Below are 14,922 nucleotides of genomic sequence, written 5' to 3' on the forward strand. Positions count from 1 at the left end.
CATCCTGCAGTCCACCAGCTAACAGAAAAGCTCCTACCTGCACAAAGCTGCACATCACGTGATATCCAAACATGGGCAGGCTGGGCCGACTCTCCCTGTAAACGTGGACAGTGTAGATGGACATGATAACAGGCTCCGGGTGGCTGCCGTCCATCACCAGGATGCTGATCTTGCTGTTGCCGAGGCCAACCGGGTAGTTCGCCATCCTGAAGGAAGAAACTTCTTGTTAATCCTGCTGTTGTAAAAGTGGCTGCAAGGAGGTGCTCTAAGGTTATCCTCTGTGAAAAGGAGCAAATGGAGCTACAAAGCCAGATTCACATTTTATTTGAGTTTCATATATCCAGCATGGATCACAAATCTAAACTGAAATAAAACAACTCTTGTGTCCCTTCCTTTTTCCTTATAAAAGCCCAGCATAATGCTAATGCATGACAGGGAGTCCTCCCTTGATGGCACCTGTTTCCAAACCATGACTCCAGCAGACGTTAGCAGCATAGTTAAAGCCCAGAAGAGAAGTAGTAGTAGCTGGTTGCTGTCAGTAGGCTGCTGCTTGCTTCATGCCCCAAATCAAAATGGCGAATGCTATAAAGCAGTTCATGCTCTGATTTTACTTCAATAGAAATGTGTTAAAAGAATCTAATAAAGGAAGTACATCTGTTGTCTGCTTAAACATGCTGTCCAATCAAATGTCACATTTCGAGGTTCCTTTCATTCAGGACTATCTCGACTGCACCTTCTCTGCTGTAACCTGTTGGTTTTTACAGTCCTGGTCTCACCTGGGTCCTCGGTGTTCATCCAGGTGGATCCTGCAGGCCGAGCTGACAGGCTCCGGCCGGATCCGAACTGTCATGGTGTCAAAGGTCACCTCTGCGTGGTACTCCTTCACCAGGGGATGGAACGGGGGGTTCAGAATGAGGGGGGGGTCTGTGTAGATCTGTCGAAGGTGGGGGTCCACACAGAGACCTGAAACAGAAGAATCAGCATGACGTTCGATCTCGAGGTTCTACTTCACTTCACCCATGACACCCACCACTAATGAACAGAGCTTTCACAGTAGAGTACTGAGCAAGTCCCGCTAGGAAGCCCCTGAACCTGTTTGGGGGTAAAACCATCTCCTGTTTCCTCAGGTAGAAACCAAGCATCATCCTCTAAGGCTGAAGCTGGAACTCCGTTAAAGAAAAAAACTTTGCGGATGCTGTGATCACACTTTGGCTGCATGGATCAGAAAACCTCTGCAAACTGCATCCACTAACCACAGCTTCACTTCCACTTGTACGTTAAAGCAGATAACCGTCAGTGAGCTGATGCTTTTCCATCTGCAAACAAATGCCATTTGTCCTACCGCCACCAGGAGGCACAAGTGAGTCTGTCCATATCTACATTAGTGTGACAGATATGAGCAGTACCAGGACCAGCGATGAGCACATTCTTCCTGTGCTTCTCTCACAGGTGTAGGTGTGAATGGCTGTCTGTGTTAGCCCTGTGACAGACCGCGTACCTCTACAGGTGTAATTGCCTGTCGCCTTGTGACACCTAGAACAGGTTGTATAGATTGAGCAGCATCATGTGACCACATGTGTTTCCAGATGTCAGGACAGGTCTAAAATCCACATCTCACCTTCGTCCTGTGAGGAAGACAGGGCTGGTTGCTGACTGGGCGGTTCGTCTGTCCTGTGGGAACATCAGACATAACCCTTCAGTGAACATCTAAGTTCACACACAATGGATCATCTCACACCTGTGAGCCTCTTACCTGCAGCTCCTGTTCGTTTTCAGCTTGTAGAAACCTTCGATCTGGGTCAGGAGGTCAGAGAGGCCACGAGGCAAGGATGAGGAGGAGGAAACACTGGGATAGAGCTGTGGGGACAAACAAGGCAGACACACACAGTTAACACTGCTGAAGAAGAAGATGATGAAGGAGGTGGGGCTTAACTAACCGGCTGAAACGCTGATGAGGTCTTCATCAGCAACTGAAAGTGCAGCAGAAGAAGAAACTCGTCTTCAGACAAACAGACGCCAAGTGTCCCTGTACAGCCACCGTACTGACACACACACACACACACAGAGTCAGGTGGGTGACATTTAATTTTTTCATTTATTAATAAAAACAAACAGAATCTTTTTTTTTTTTTTATGAATCAAATAAATGTCTGTAGGATGTCCATCAGTTTTAATTCATTTTAAACTCAGTGTTTCTAATGCTTTTATTTATTTCATTTTATTTGTTTTGGTTAATTATTCAAAAAAATATGCTTTTTATTAGTTTATTAAAATATTTATTCTTTTTCTACACATTTTATTGGGAATCTATTGATTATTTATTGTTATCTTTTGCATTAAGTATTCATTAATTATTACTTATTCATTCATTTTTTTCCTGACATGGAAAACTCCTACTCCTTTAATGACAACACGCTACTCACCTGGCTCCCCTCCCTCTCCGAGGACAGGTGTGTGTGTGAGGACAGGTGTGAGAGTGGCGGCAGCAGGAAGTCCAGCGTGTCCTCCAGGATCAGGTCTTTGGTGATCTGTTGGTCGAAGGCATCGTTGCTCAGAGCTGACACGTTTAACTGTGTGTCCACCTGAAAAGGAGAGGCAGACCAATCATAGAGCAGCTGAGGTCAAGGCGCCCTCTGCTGGTTATTCACCTGAACACCTCAGGCTGGTTGTATGTTTGAGGTCCAGTAAAGTGTGGTTATTCTCAGGTCCAGTCAGAGACGGAAGCTCTGCTGGGTCATCATGTAACTCAAGGGTGGGCAACTCCAGGCCTTGAGGGCTGGTGTCCTGCAGCTTTTAGATATCACCCTTGATCAACACACCTGAATCAAATGATTAGTTCATTACCAGCCTCTGGAGAACTTCAAGACATGTTGAGGAGGTAATTTAGCCATTTAAATCAGCTGTGTTGGATCAAGGACACATCTAAAACCTGCAGGACACTGGCCCTCATGGCCTGGAGTTGCCCACCCTGATGTAACTCAACCTCCAGGTGTCTCAGCAGCTTGAAGCTTCTTCTCTTCTTCATGAGTTTGAGACCTTTCACCCAGAGGAGGCAGAACGTCTCTGAAGACCAGCTGGAAGGCTGAGCTGAACTTGAAAAGATAATGGTCAGACTCTTACCTGGACTACCACAGGTGTGACAGAGCCGCTGAAGAACAAAGTAAAGGTGAGCAGCTGGAAGCACAACAGACACCTGAAACACACAGTAGTGACAATATGAGCCACCACTGGGCGCAGACTGCACACACTCAGTAGACATGACAGATCCAGTCTGAGGCATTTTCAAGTTTTCAGCTGAAACCAAAACAGACACCCAGACACTGCACCATCCTTTCTACCCACCTTTCTTTCTTACTCGCTCCCTACTTTTCTACCTTCATTTCTTTCTACCTTCCTACTTTTAGCTGCAGTTTGAAGCAACTGCAGACAGACAGGTGTGTACTGAATCTGGATTGTGAAACAGGAAGTAAAGTTAAGAGTTTCAGCTCAGAATTCACCTGCTTATGGTTCGCTGCTTCTTATTGGTCGACGCTGCAGCCGCCTGCAGCACTTTACTTATCACCTGCTTCACCTGCCTCAAAGCCTGATGGGAGGCTGCTGGATCAAGGTGCTGCAGCAGGAAGTCCCTGAGCTGACAGGAAGAGGAGGAGCTAAAGGCTAACAGCAGTGGTCAATGATAATTTATCGTCCCCAATGGGAAACTGATTTGCAAGTGAAAGAGGATGTGCTAGCAGTGAAGTGTTAGCAAGTCCTACACAGGAACATGTTTTACCTTCACAGGTCGGCCCCTCGGATGCTGAATGGTCATTACCACGCTGATGTCATGCAGGAAAGAAGTCAGCGGGGTCACTGAGGTTACCAGGACATAAACATTCACCATGGCAACCAGAGCAGGAGGCGGGGCTTGGCTGTCAGGGAAACTTTAGAGAAACAAGAAACGTTACCTTACAGAACTCAGACAACTTCCTGTCAGCTGGTCACATACAAACCTGTCCAGAGGAATCTCCACCTTCTGATTGGTCGATCCACAGGCATGAGGGTTCATGGGTAAACTAGACTCTGAGAGAAACAGCAAGAGGTTAGCTGAGACCTTCAGATTAAAGCTCAGTTCCAGGCAGTGCTCTTATTTGGCAGTAATGTCTCATGTTGGATGAGCACAGATCATGCGACTTAGGCCACAATCAGCTGATCTATCACATTTAATCTAGATCAATAAGCTGATTTGATTTACCTGCTGCAGACTTACCTGTCAGCTGGAAGTGTGTATAGAAGTGACACAGACCTCCACCTATGTTTGAAAATGCCTCTATCAGCCCAGGCAGCAGGTTCACCTGAGCACACACACAGTTTAGCTGTTATGTCATCAAACATGCCGTCAGTTGACACAGACAGGACAGAAGGGGCTCACCGTCTGATGACGCTGCAGGTGAGAGAAGGAGATCCTCCTCAGACAGCTCTGCTCTGACGTGCTGAGGCACAGCAGGAGGCTCCACCCACCAATGCCTGTAACCATGGAGACACACAGAAGCCTCACCTGTAGTTTAGTGGAGCTTTATTCACAAAGCGACAAATCACGTCAGTCAGGTAGACTCAAATCAACGGCAGCCTGTGAGGGACATCGTTTTCGTCACACTTTCAGAGAGAATAAAAGAGCCACCTGCACGAGTCCCAGCTCGCCCCAAACTCCTTTAACTGTGAAAGACCACAGAATCCAAAACCACCGGAGGCCTTTTCTGCTTGTTTTACACAAAGAAAACGGGAACATGTGGAAGCGATTGTTGACAGGAAACGCTCTGCGGTGGGCTTTTTGCTGGAGCTGTTAGGTTTCAGCAGAAAGAGAACGAAGCAGGATGTTCAACACAGACAACTTTACTTCAACAGTGAGACCATGCTCATGCTGTGAACCAATAATACACAGATTTAAACCTGATGTCCATCCCTCCCTCTATCTGTCCTTCTGTCTATCCATCCATTTGTCCATCCATCTGTCTGTCCATCCATCCATCCCCCTACAGTGAAGACGAGTTGAGCTTCTGCTTAGTCTCTTTCTGTGTTGTTTTATGACCAAACATGAGCTAAAGGAACTTCCCGTTCCAGCTTCCTGTCGTCCTCGGTCTGCAGAAAGCTTCACTTCATGCTCTCAGGTTTCTCTCAGCTTCTCCTTAAACCTCAAGCTTTACTGTCTCACTGCTCCTCAAACATAGGGGAACACAGACAACACAATAATGTGCCTGCCTCTGATCACATAAGCCAGTCAGTGAAGTCTTTATTACTCTGATCTACAGGTTCAGGTAGAGGCTAGGTTATTGTGTAATTAATAAATAATAATACATGACTAAAGCCAACATGTTCTTACAGAGATGGTGTAAACAAGGCCTCTGGTGATACTGATATAATGTTTCTTAACACTGACCTAATGAAAGGAAACATGGTGATGAATCTTTGATGAAGGGTGTTAAGAAAATATCTGATAGAATCATCCAATCAGAGGTTCAGATCTCTTTGCCTCCACAGGATTCAGTTGATGTGGTAATGAACATGTGAATAAATCTGCATCATCATTGTTACCCTCACATCTCCCTGAATTGTTCATGATGTTCAGTGCTGTTGATAAATCATCTCTGAATTTGACATCAGCAGCTGGATGACCCTCTGGTCTGTTTTTTTTGAGGCAAAGTGGGTGGGGTTAAACCCAGAGTGACAGGAAGCATGGAAGCCCCTCTGTGGTAACAGGCCATTTTTCGGTCTTGTGCATGCTCATGTTTCTCTGCCGTGACATGCACTACTGAAGTGATTTTCCACAAACACTTGCTGAGGTCCATCTGCTTTCACAGGAAGTCTCCACCCTCCTCCACCCACAGGAAACCCTGACCTCTGCTCGCTCATGTCGCTGTTTAAAGCTCCAGCAGGGCGGGGCCGTCTGAGCGCGCTCACACTGTTTACATGCTTGATATACAGAGACTGTGTGTGTGTGTGTGTGTGTGTGTGTGTGTGTGTGTGTGTGTCTCTCTGTGTGTGTGTGTGTGTGTGTGTGTGTGTGTGTGTGTGTGTGTGTGTGTCTCTGTGTGTGTGTGTGTGTGTGTGTGTGTGTGTGTGTGTGTGTGTGTGTGTGTGTGTGTGTGTGTGTGCGCGCGCGCGTTTGTCTTTCTGACAGGTTGAAATGTTTAAAGAACGGTTCATTCAGGATCAGATTCAGAGTGTTTATATTCCCAGCAGCACCTGAAGCCAGCACAGCACCCCCTCAGATGTATATTTACCCTGCGTGCTCCTCAGGAAGCTGCTCGTCTCGGCGTATCTGGACAGGTGGACCTCGTAGTCCATCTGCTGCAGGACTCTCTGGTACAGCTGGACCTCGGTGTCTGAGGTCGGGTGTCGCCCCGTCAGAACCACGGCCCGGCGCCGGTGGGGGGTCCTCTGAGACGAGAGCTGCAACTGAGGGGGCGGCAGGAGTTCGTGTGAATCAGAATACGAATCAGAATACTTTATTAATCCCTAAGGAAATTATGTGGGTTACAGTTGCTCCAAGACAGTAATAGACTAAACTCTTTAAATAATACAATATGTTACAGAGTTTACAAAAGTACAAATTGGTGTGGAGAACATTTTTGTGATAGCTTTAAGAGAGTTTGACACAGCTGAATGACACCCGGCATGGTAGAGCTCCAGTTCATGAAGCACTCAGAGATGAACATTTAAACCATGAAGCTGTGTTAGCCCTCAGACTAAGGTCAGCTTGCCGCTCTGATGATGGCTGTCTGCACACAGCCTGTCAGGTGTTTCTTCTCACCAAAGAAGAAGAAATGCAGTCAGCTCAGGCCTGCAGCTCTGAGGCTGGGATGCTGTTTTCCTGTCGGGTCAGTGGCTGTGATGTCAGCCTCACACTGCTTCCTGTTATGCTTAATCTAACACCTTCAGCTTCCTGTCAGCTGACACAACGAGGCAGCAACGCTCCGCTGTCTGGACTCCAGACAGATCGATCACAGACAGTTCTTTATCAACTGGGATTTTTACAGAGAAAATTCCAGATTAACTCAGCAGGAGGAGCAATATCAGACCATCAAGCCCACATTCCAGACTGATGGACTGAGTCACATGACCCAAAACACCCTCATCTCACCCCCTCCCCGGTTTTAATGTCTCACTCAGTTTAACGTGATCTGTGATCCCAGCGTGTTCACTGCTACAGGATTAGAAATGAGAGAAATGATTTTACACATAAATACATTAGAATTATGTCATTATAGCAAATATTAAACCAAATGACAAACACACATTTTTAATTAACCTGTCCAAACAGCCAATCAGAGTCCAGCTGATGGATCAGACTGTTTCAATTACGTTAACCCGTTCAGGACCCACTGACCATCACCCATGGACTGGACAGTATTTTCTGGTTAGTCAGAGTCTTTTCAAACCTCTGAGAGCTCATGAGGTAACATGGTGTGCTTGTCATGGTCCTCTGCTCCTGTCAGACTGGATTAAAATAGATGTTGAGAATCTGCTCCCAGCAGTAAATCCTCACGTCTGACTGGAAGCTGTGGGGAGGAACCAGAGAAATGAACAGCTGATGGCCAACAGCTGAGAGTCAGCTGACACAAGAACAACATCGACCTTTGACCCTGAAGAATGGTCAAAGAAAAGCCCAGAAACTTCCCGAAAGACCTTAAAAGGTTTCATAACACATGAAGACACTAGGGACGGCCTCTCAAACATCAGACACACCAAAGAACCCTGAAGACACAAAGACAGAGCCTAGAATTTCCTAGAGGTGGAATAATCAGGCCCTGCATCACCCGGACACCAGTACATACCACAAAATACCTGTAGCATTCAGAAAAACCTGAAAGACTCAGGAAAGAACCCTCCTGAGAGACTGAGAAAGACCCCAAAATACTCTGAAAGAGAAGGAATCCTGCAAGAATACTCAGAAGTACCCTGAAGTCTGTGGAGACCATTGTGTTCAGGGTGACCTGCACGGTGAGCCCTCCTCTGCTGTCGCTTTAATTCTGCGGAGGTCGAACAACACACACAGCAGAAATACAACATTCAAACCTTTATTTAAAGGATTTTTTTACGTCTTACACGCTAATGAAGACCGTTCAGATGTATTGATGAAGTTTGTTTGTCTTCATGCATAAAGACTCAATAATAAATTCCTTCTCAGATGTTCCCGTCCTGTGGGTCGGCAAAATGTTTTATCGATAAAGTTTTACTGAGCCACAGCATTACGAAGATGTTACAGCTCTTCTTGAGTGGTGTAAATCTAAACTCATTATCAAGTTTTCAGATGAAGATGGAGTGAAAGCTCATTAAAGCCTCAGCGTTACTCCAACTCTGACCTCTGAGCTCTGAACACGACACTCAGTAAAAGGTGAAGGATGAGCAGACAGGAGTTTACAGCCCTCATAAAACAAAACAAACACTGTGAGTGTGTGCCTGTGTGTGTGTATGCATGCGAGTGTGTGTGTATGTTTACACTCTTGTTATCTGTCAGAAACTGGATCCTCGTGGCAGAAATATTTCTATCGGGACACCAAGCACCAGGACACACTTAAAATACCCAGAACACATGCCAACTGGATTGGCTGGCTCTGATTGGTCCATGCAGCTGTCAGTCACCCCGTGGTAAAATAAAACCCTCGTGCTCACAGTCGTTCATCCGTCTGTGTCTAAAAATATAGCAACAATGAGACAGAAGGAGCCTCGGCCCAGCAGGAATCCTCCTCCAGTGGATGCATTCAGAAGTCCATTCAGATATCAAAACGTTTTAAGAAGAGTTCACTCCACTCTGCTGTCTCAGGGTCGTTCACATGTATTTGAAGTGTTTTAGTTAAAACAGAGCTTTGGGGTCATTTTGGGTTCAATAATAAAGTTTATGTGGAACCAATGAGACAGTACAGTAATAAAGCGCCTTAGGAGAAATCTAAACACATTTGAGGAAGTTTTAAAACAATATGATTTTCACTAAACTCTGACACATGATAAAGTGGAGTACAGTTTGACAGAGTTTAACTGGAGTGAAAAATATAGTGTTTGAAAGGTGACGGTCATCTAAGACTCTGGAAATAATAAAAACAGCCTGACATTTGGTGATGGGATAGTGGGGCGGAGCCCTCAGGTGCCTGAATCTCACTGGCTCAGTGCAGATGCTCCTTAAATGTTTGCTTTTGTTTTAATTGAGTTTGGTGAGCAGCTTTACTAAACTGATGCTGGTGGGGGTCATTATGGGCCACTCAGAATGACGTCATGGTGTGACGCAGATATGCTCACCTGTGCGTGTCTCTGCAGAGCCTCCAGAGTGCACACAAACCTGCGGGTCAACATCTGGAGCGAGGGTACCTTGTAGCACACATCTGACCGCACCGGCTCGTCCCCCACCATCAGGTACACACAGAGTACGAGCAGGAGCGCGAGCAGCAGCAGGGGCGGGCCGGAGCGCCGGCGGAGCAGCGGGACGCACCGCATCACCGGAGGGCGAGCTTCACCGTACCTCCGTCACCTCCATCACCTCCGTCAGCTCAATCTGAGCCCACTTAGGTCAGCACAGAGCATGCGCAGTTTGAATCCTTCATTAGAAAATAAAGTCCTGCTCACCCGAAGACACGGGTGAGCGCGCAAGAGAGGCCGTGACTGCCGTGCTGCTGAGCCGTGCGCGGACCTGAGATCAGACGGAGGAGCCACGAACTCCGCAAACTCCGAGCTCACTCCTTTAAATGGACACTGTATGACTCCTCGAAGTCAAATCTGCGCCGTCCTCCCCTCATTATCTTCTCCTACTCCGTCTAAACTGCTTTACCTCCTGTGCTGGAGCCACGCATCAGGCTGGAGCTGCTGTGGAGTAGCGGGACACCATCTGGTTTGAGTTAAAGCCAGCAGCAGGAGGAGGAGGCTCCGTCGTCAGGTTTCAGGTCCTGGGTCCGTCCTCTCCTCCAACTTTTCTGCACACAAACAGGAGGAAGCTGCTTTTCCCCCTCTCTGCAAGGAGTCTGCAGGAGGTCAGCTCCTCCTAGTCCAGACATTTCAGGCGCGCGCACTCCACGTGCGTGAGATATATATATATATATATATATATATATATATATATATATATATATATATATATATATATATATATCTCACGCACGTATATATATATATATATGTGTGTGTGTGTGTGTGTGTGTGTGTGTGCGTGCGCGGATGTGTGACTATGTGAGTTAAAAAGCTCTCACTGTTTCTGCTGACCAACAACTTTCAAACTGCATCTTTCTACTCTAAAATCTGGAAGACTGGCTGGCCCAGAACTACAGCTGGCTAAACGTTCCTATTCCAACGGGACCCCCACACCCACCCACAGAGCTATTAAAGGGAAATTATCCACAGAAATGTAAACATATTTATCTGCTATTTTGACCCGAGAGTCTCCTGGCTGACCTCTGCCGGACGGTAGAGGAACTGCAGCTACATCAACTAATAAAAACAAACTATAAAGCAATGATGTGAACTGGCTCTGTGGTCTTCAGCAGAGGTGGGTAGTAATGAGTTACATTTACTCCGTTACATTTACCTGAGTAAGTTTTTGAGAAAAATGTACTTTTAAAGTACCTTTTTTGCACAATACTTTTTACTTTTACTTGAGTACATTTGTGAAGAAGAAACTGTACTTTTACTCCGCTACATTTGCAAAATTCGACTTGTTACTTTTTAAAAAATAATGCCACCCAGGCAAAAGAAAAATAGAAAAGTATATTGTTCTAACAATATACCTTTCATGTTTGTACAATATACTATTATGTTAGTACAATATACCTTTCATGTTTGAACAATATAATATCACGTTATTACAATACACATAATTATCACGTTCGTACAATTTAAATATTATATAGGCTACATCGCAGCTCCAGTCACGGCTTCCATCACTGTCTTTTAGTGATGTGTAGGTCGCGAATGAAATGGCTCTTAGAGCCGGATCTTTGACGTGAACGACGCGAGCCGGCTCCTTATCGCGAGCCGTGGGTTGTTTTTTTTTTTTCTCTCACCCTCTCTCTCACACTTTTTTTTTAAATTATTTGCATATATATGAGTTCTTGTTGTTACACCCCGGCCTAGGCAACCGGGGTGCAACGCAGGAAAATAAAAATAAGGCAAAACACACGAGAAAAAAAACTAAAACTCTCCACCAAAAATCCCAAAAAGTGGGTGTCTCAAACGAAAATATTAACAAACCCATTCACAACTATTTACAACAGACTATTTATTTACAACAAACACACCAAACTATTTACAACTCGGGGGAGATCGCGACCATGACATACTGAAACACAAGGCTTAAATACATAGAAGGAGCAATCAGGGAATGGACCACAGGAGGGAAACACAGCTGGGGCAAATTAGAACTGACGAGACAGGGAAAATGTAAACTGAACACACTAAAATAACACAGACTTTCAAAGTAAAGCAGGAAATACATAACAGTCACGCAAAAACAAAACACTGACACACCGAAACGTAACATTTCCCCCTACCCAAAAATCAAACATGTAACCCCAAGTGAAATGTTTTGATCAAAACCGGATGAAGGCTGGTGGAGGCTGGAGCGGTCCCACGGACCCTCCAGCGAAGACGGATGAAGTCTGGAGCGGTCCCACGGACCCTCCAGCGAAGGCAGACGAAGGCTGGAGCGGTGCCTCGGACCCTCCAGCGAAGACAAACGAAGACTGAAGCGGTGCCTCGGACCCTCCAGCAAAGGCAGACGAAGGCCGGAGCGGTGCCTCGGACCCTCCAGCGAAGGCGGACGAAGGCTGAAGCGGTCCCTCCAACGGACCCTCCAGCGAAGACGGACGAAGGCTGATGAAGGCTGGAGCGGTCCCACTGACCCTCCAGCAGACGACGAAGGCTGGAGTGGTCCCACGGACCCTCCAGCGAAGGCGGATGAAGGCTGGAGCGGTCCCCGGGCCCTCCAGCGAAGACAGACGAAGGCTGATGAAGGCTGGAGCGGTCCCACTGACCCTCCAGCAGACGACGAAGGCTGGGGCGGTCCCTCGGACCCCCCAGCGAAGGCAAACGAAGACTGAAGCGGTCCCACGGACCCTCCAGCGGAGGCAGATGAAACCGAGGGAGGCTGGAGCGGTCCCCCAGACCCTCCAGCAGACGACGAAGGCTGGAGTGGTCCCACGGACCCTCCAGCGAAGGCGGATGAAGGCTGGAGCGGTCCCCGGGCCCTCCAGCGAAGACAGACGGAGGCCGAAGTGGACCTCCCTCGGACCCTCCAGCGACGGCGGACGGCCGAAGCGGCCCTCGGACCCTCCAGCGAAGACAGACGGCCGAAGCAGTCCCTCCCTCGGACCCCCCAGCGATTGGACGAGCCCCCATATGTTACACCCCGGCCTAGGCAACCGGGGTGCAACGCAGGAAAATAAAAATAAGGCAAAACACACGAGAAAAAAAACTAAAACTCTCCACCAAAAATCCCAAAAAGTGGGTGTCTCAAACGAAAATATTAACAAACCCATTCACAACTATTTACAACAGACTATTTATTTACAACAAACACACCAAACTATTTACAACTCGGGGGAGATCGCGACCATGACATACTGAAACACAAGGCTTAAATACATAGAAGGAGCAATCAGGGAATGGACCACAGGAGGGAAACACAGCTGGGGCAAATTAGAACTGACGAGACAGGGAAAATGTAAACTGAACACACTAAAATAACACAGACTTTCAAAGTAAAGCAGGAAATACATAACAGTCACGCAAAAACAAAACACTGACACACCGAAACGTAACATTGTGTATAAATACCAGAGTTGGGACTAACGCGTTATTAAGTAATGCGTTACAGTAACTACGTTATTATTGTGGTAACGAGCACGATAACTAGTTATTATGCCAAAATCAGGAACGAGTTACTCGTTACTGGGATTTAGATAGGCTTGTTATTCGTTACTTCGTGTGGTGGCTATCGCGGAGCTTCCACAGATTCAATAACATTAGCAAGTGGTGGAGGCCAGCAGGTGGATGAAGGAAAGGGGACGCAGAAGGAAAAGAGACCCGAGGCGGCCGTCGGTCCAAGTGTGAACTGAACTTCAGGTAAGAAGTTATGACCTGCAGTCTCTCTGGGTCAGATATGAACCAAGTTTAGGTGGAGTTTATTTTCGTTATTCTGACTTTTTCGGTACTGCGTGCTAGCTAGCATGACGGAGTTTCTATACCGCTGGGTGGGTGCTATGAAGTTAATGATGTTGAACTTTATTTTGTTCATAAGTTATTAGAGTTGCCAACCTTCCCGTCTGCTATTCAGAGAAAATATTACACGTTTCTTATTGAGGTGAAAAGGAACAGTTTGTCCCGTAATTCAGCTACAATGAAAAAGGCACAAAGCTGGAGTTATTCTGTGTCTTTGCTGCACAGCTGCCTCTTCTTCTCTCATTCTCCCCCCTCCCTCTCCCGTTTCTACTTCAATCATGAAACTGATCAGTGATCAGCTGATCGTCTCTCTTGTTTGTTTATCGCTCACTTTGCGCCGAAAGAGGAAACCAGCGGATGTCGCGCTAAACAACAGCAGCGCGTTTAAGCTTGATCAGCTGTTGTTAGAATTTATTTAATATTAATTTCTAGTATCAGCTGATGTTTGCTGGAGCCACAGCTGTAAAAGCTGCTGGTCATGATGTCGGTTTGGATATGTGGTGAGAGGGAAACATGAAGATGAAACCAGGAGATGTCCTTACTGGATCATCAGAGCTGAACAGGTGATGGAGAAACAGGTTTACCTTTTAGGTGACATGAATGAGTTGAAGGGAAGTTATGAACAGTTTCTGAGAGACTAATAACCCCAGGATCCTTTTCTAAGTAGCTGACAGCTGGTAACTGTGCAGGGGCGGGTCTAGCAAAGTGTTGCCAGGGGGGCATGTAGGGCATTAACAGGGAATGGGGGGCACAAAGAAATACTTTTCTTTCTTATTCTCATTTAAAATGTCTAGCTTTTAAAAAATAATTATCTGAATCTTACAACAAACGATTGATAGATTGATGCATATATACCATCAAAACAGTGTACATCACTGTCACAACAGTGTTTGTTTTCATTCAAAGGCTTTATGATTTTTCCTATAATGGTGGGCCAGTCTCTAGTCAAAATGCCCGGGCCAATTTTCTGTCCCAGTCCAGCTCTGTATGCAGCTCATCTGCAGTCTGGTGTTACCTACATCTTCCTATTCAGAAGGCAGATTTTCCGAGTTCTGAGTACAATCGAAAGCACCACGACTGCAGTTTTTGTGTTGGATGTAAAAGGCGCACATGACTCTGTGACGTAGGCTAGAATCATGGCAGCAGTCAATGACAGTCCAGGCGTGGGATTTCTCTCGTGGAAATATGCACATTATCTTTTCCTTTCTATTGGTAGGTGGCACAGTGCACTTGTGGCAAGTAAGCAAGCTAGAAGACTGGCAAAGTAATGGAAGCAACACATTAACAAGAGAATTCTGAGTAAAACCAAAGTACTTTCCCTAGTAACTAGTTACTTTGAAAGTAACAAGTAACTTGAAGTAACGGAGTTACTTTTGAGAGAAGTAACTAGTAATGTAACTAAGTTACTATTTTAAAGTAACTTACCCAACACTGATAAATACACAAACAAAACACATATGCTTTCAATTGTGTAATTTAAGTGATCTAGGTAGCTCTGTTTTGGAAGTTCAGTTAATGCTAGAAATGTGTTTTGGAGTTTGTACGTGTTTTGTCTCTAGGGGCCACCGCATATATTTATATATAAACATATATAAATAAAACCACTTTTTTTTAACATTAGTAATTCCTTTTGTGCATAATTTTATATTATTGTTAATAATAAATTAATTAAAGCAACAAAACAACCTGAAGAGCCGGTTCAGAGCCAAAAGAGCCGGTTCTCTAAAAAGAGCCGGAAATCCCATC

At 45.9% G+C, this 14,922-nt stretch overlaps 1 protein-coding gene across 1 annotated transcript in view; it reads right to left on the reverse strand.

Moving 5' to 3' along the window:
• The window catches only part of cped1 (cadherin-like and PC-esterase domain containing 1), a 29,670-nt gene extending 19,701 nt beyond the window's left edge, over positions 1-9,969 (reverse strand). Inside the window, exons 1-14 of the mRNA XM_086268752.1 lie at positions 9,271-9,969; positions 6,258-6,432; positions 4,409-4,503; positions 4,247-4,331; positions 3,990-4,059; positions 3,773-3,920; positions 3,498-3,631; positions 3,121-3,193; positions 2,424-2,582; positions 1,938-2,042; positions 1,754-1,857; positions 1,619-1,671; positions 777-963; positions 38-206 (exon numbers count right to left, since the gene is read on the reverse strand). Of these exons, the coding sequence (XP_086124878.1) occupies positions 38-206; positions 777-963; positions 1,619-1,671; positions 1,754-1,857; positions 1,938-2,042; positions 2,424-2,582; positions 3,121-3,193; positions 3,498-3,631; positions 3,773-3,920; positions 3,990-4,059; positions 4,247-4,331; positions 4,409-4,503; positions 6,258-6,432; positions 9,271-9,465 (1,752 nt within the window). The 5' untranslated portion in view covers positions 9,466-9,969. The remainder of the gene's footprint in view (positions 1-37; positions 207-776; positions 964-1,618; positions 1,672-1,753; positions 1,858-1,937; positions 2,043-2,423; positions 2,583-3,120; positions 3,194-3,497; positions 3,632-3,772; positions 3,921-3,989; positions 4,060-4,246; positions 4,332-4,408; positions 4,504-6,257; positions 6,433-9,270) is intronic.
• Between the last annotated feature and the right edge of the window lie 4,953 nt (positions 9,970-14,922).

This window comes from Aulonocara sp. 'chitande type north' Nkhata Bay, linkage group LG17, assembly GCF_057382095.1.
Source record: "Aulonocara sp. 'chitande type north' Nkhata Bay isolate Kocher_YH1m ecotype deep benthic linkage group LG17, A_spYH_male_GT1.1, whole genome shotgun sequence".
Taxonomy (NCBI): domain Eukaryota; kingdom Metazoa; phylum Chordata; class Actinopteri; order Cichliformes; family Cichlidae; genus Aulonocara; species Aulonocara sp. 'chitande type north' Nkhata Bay.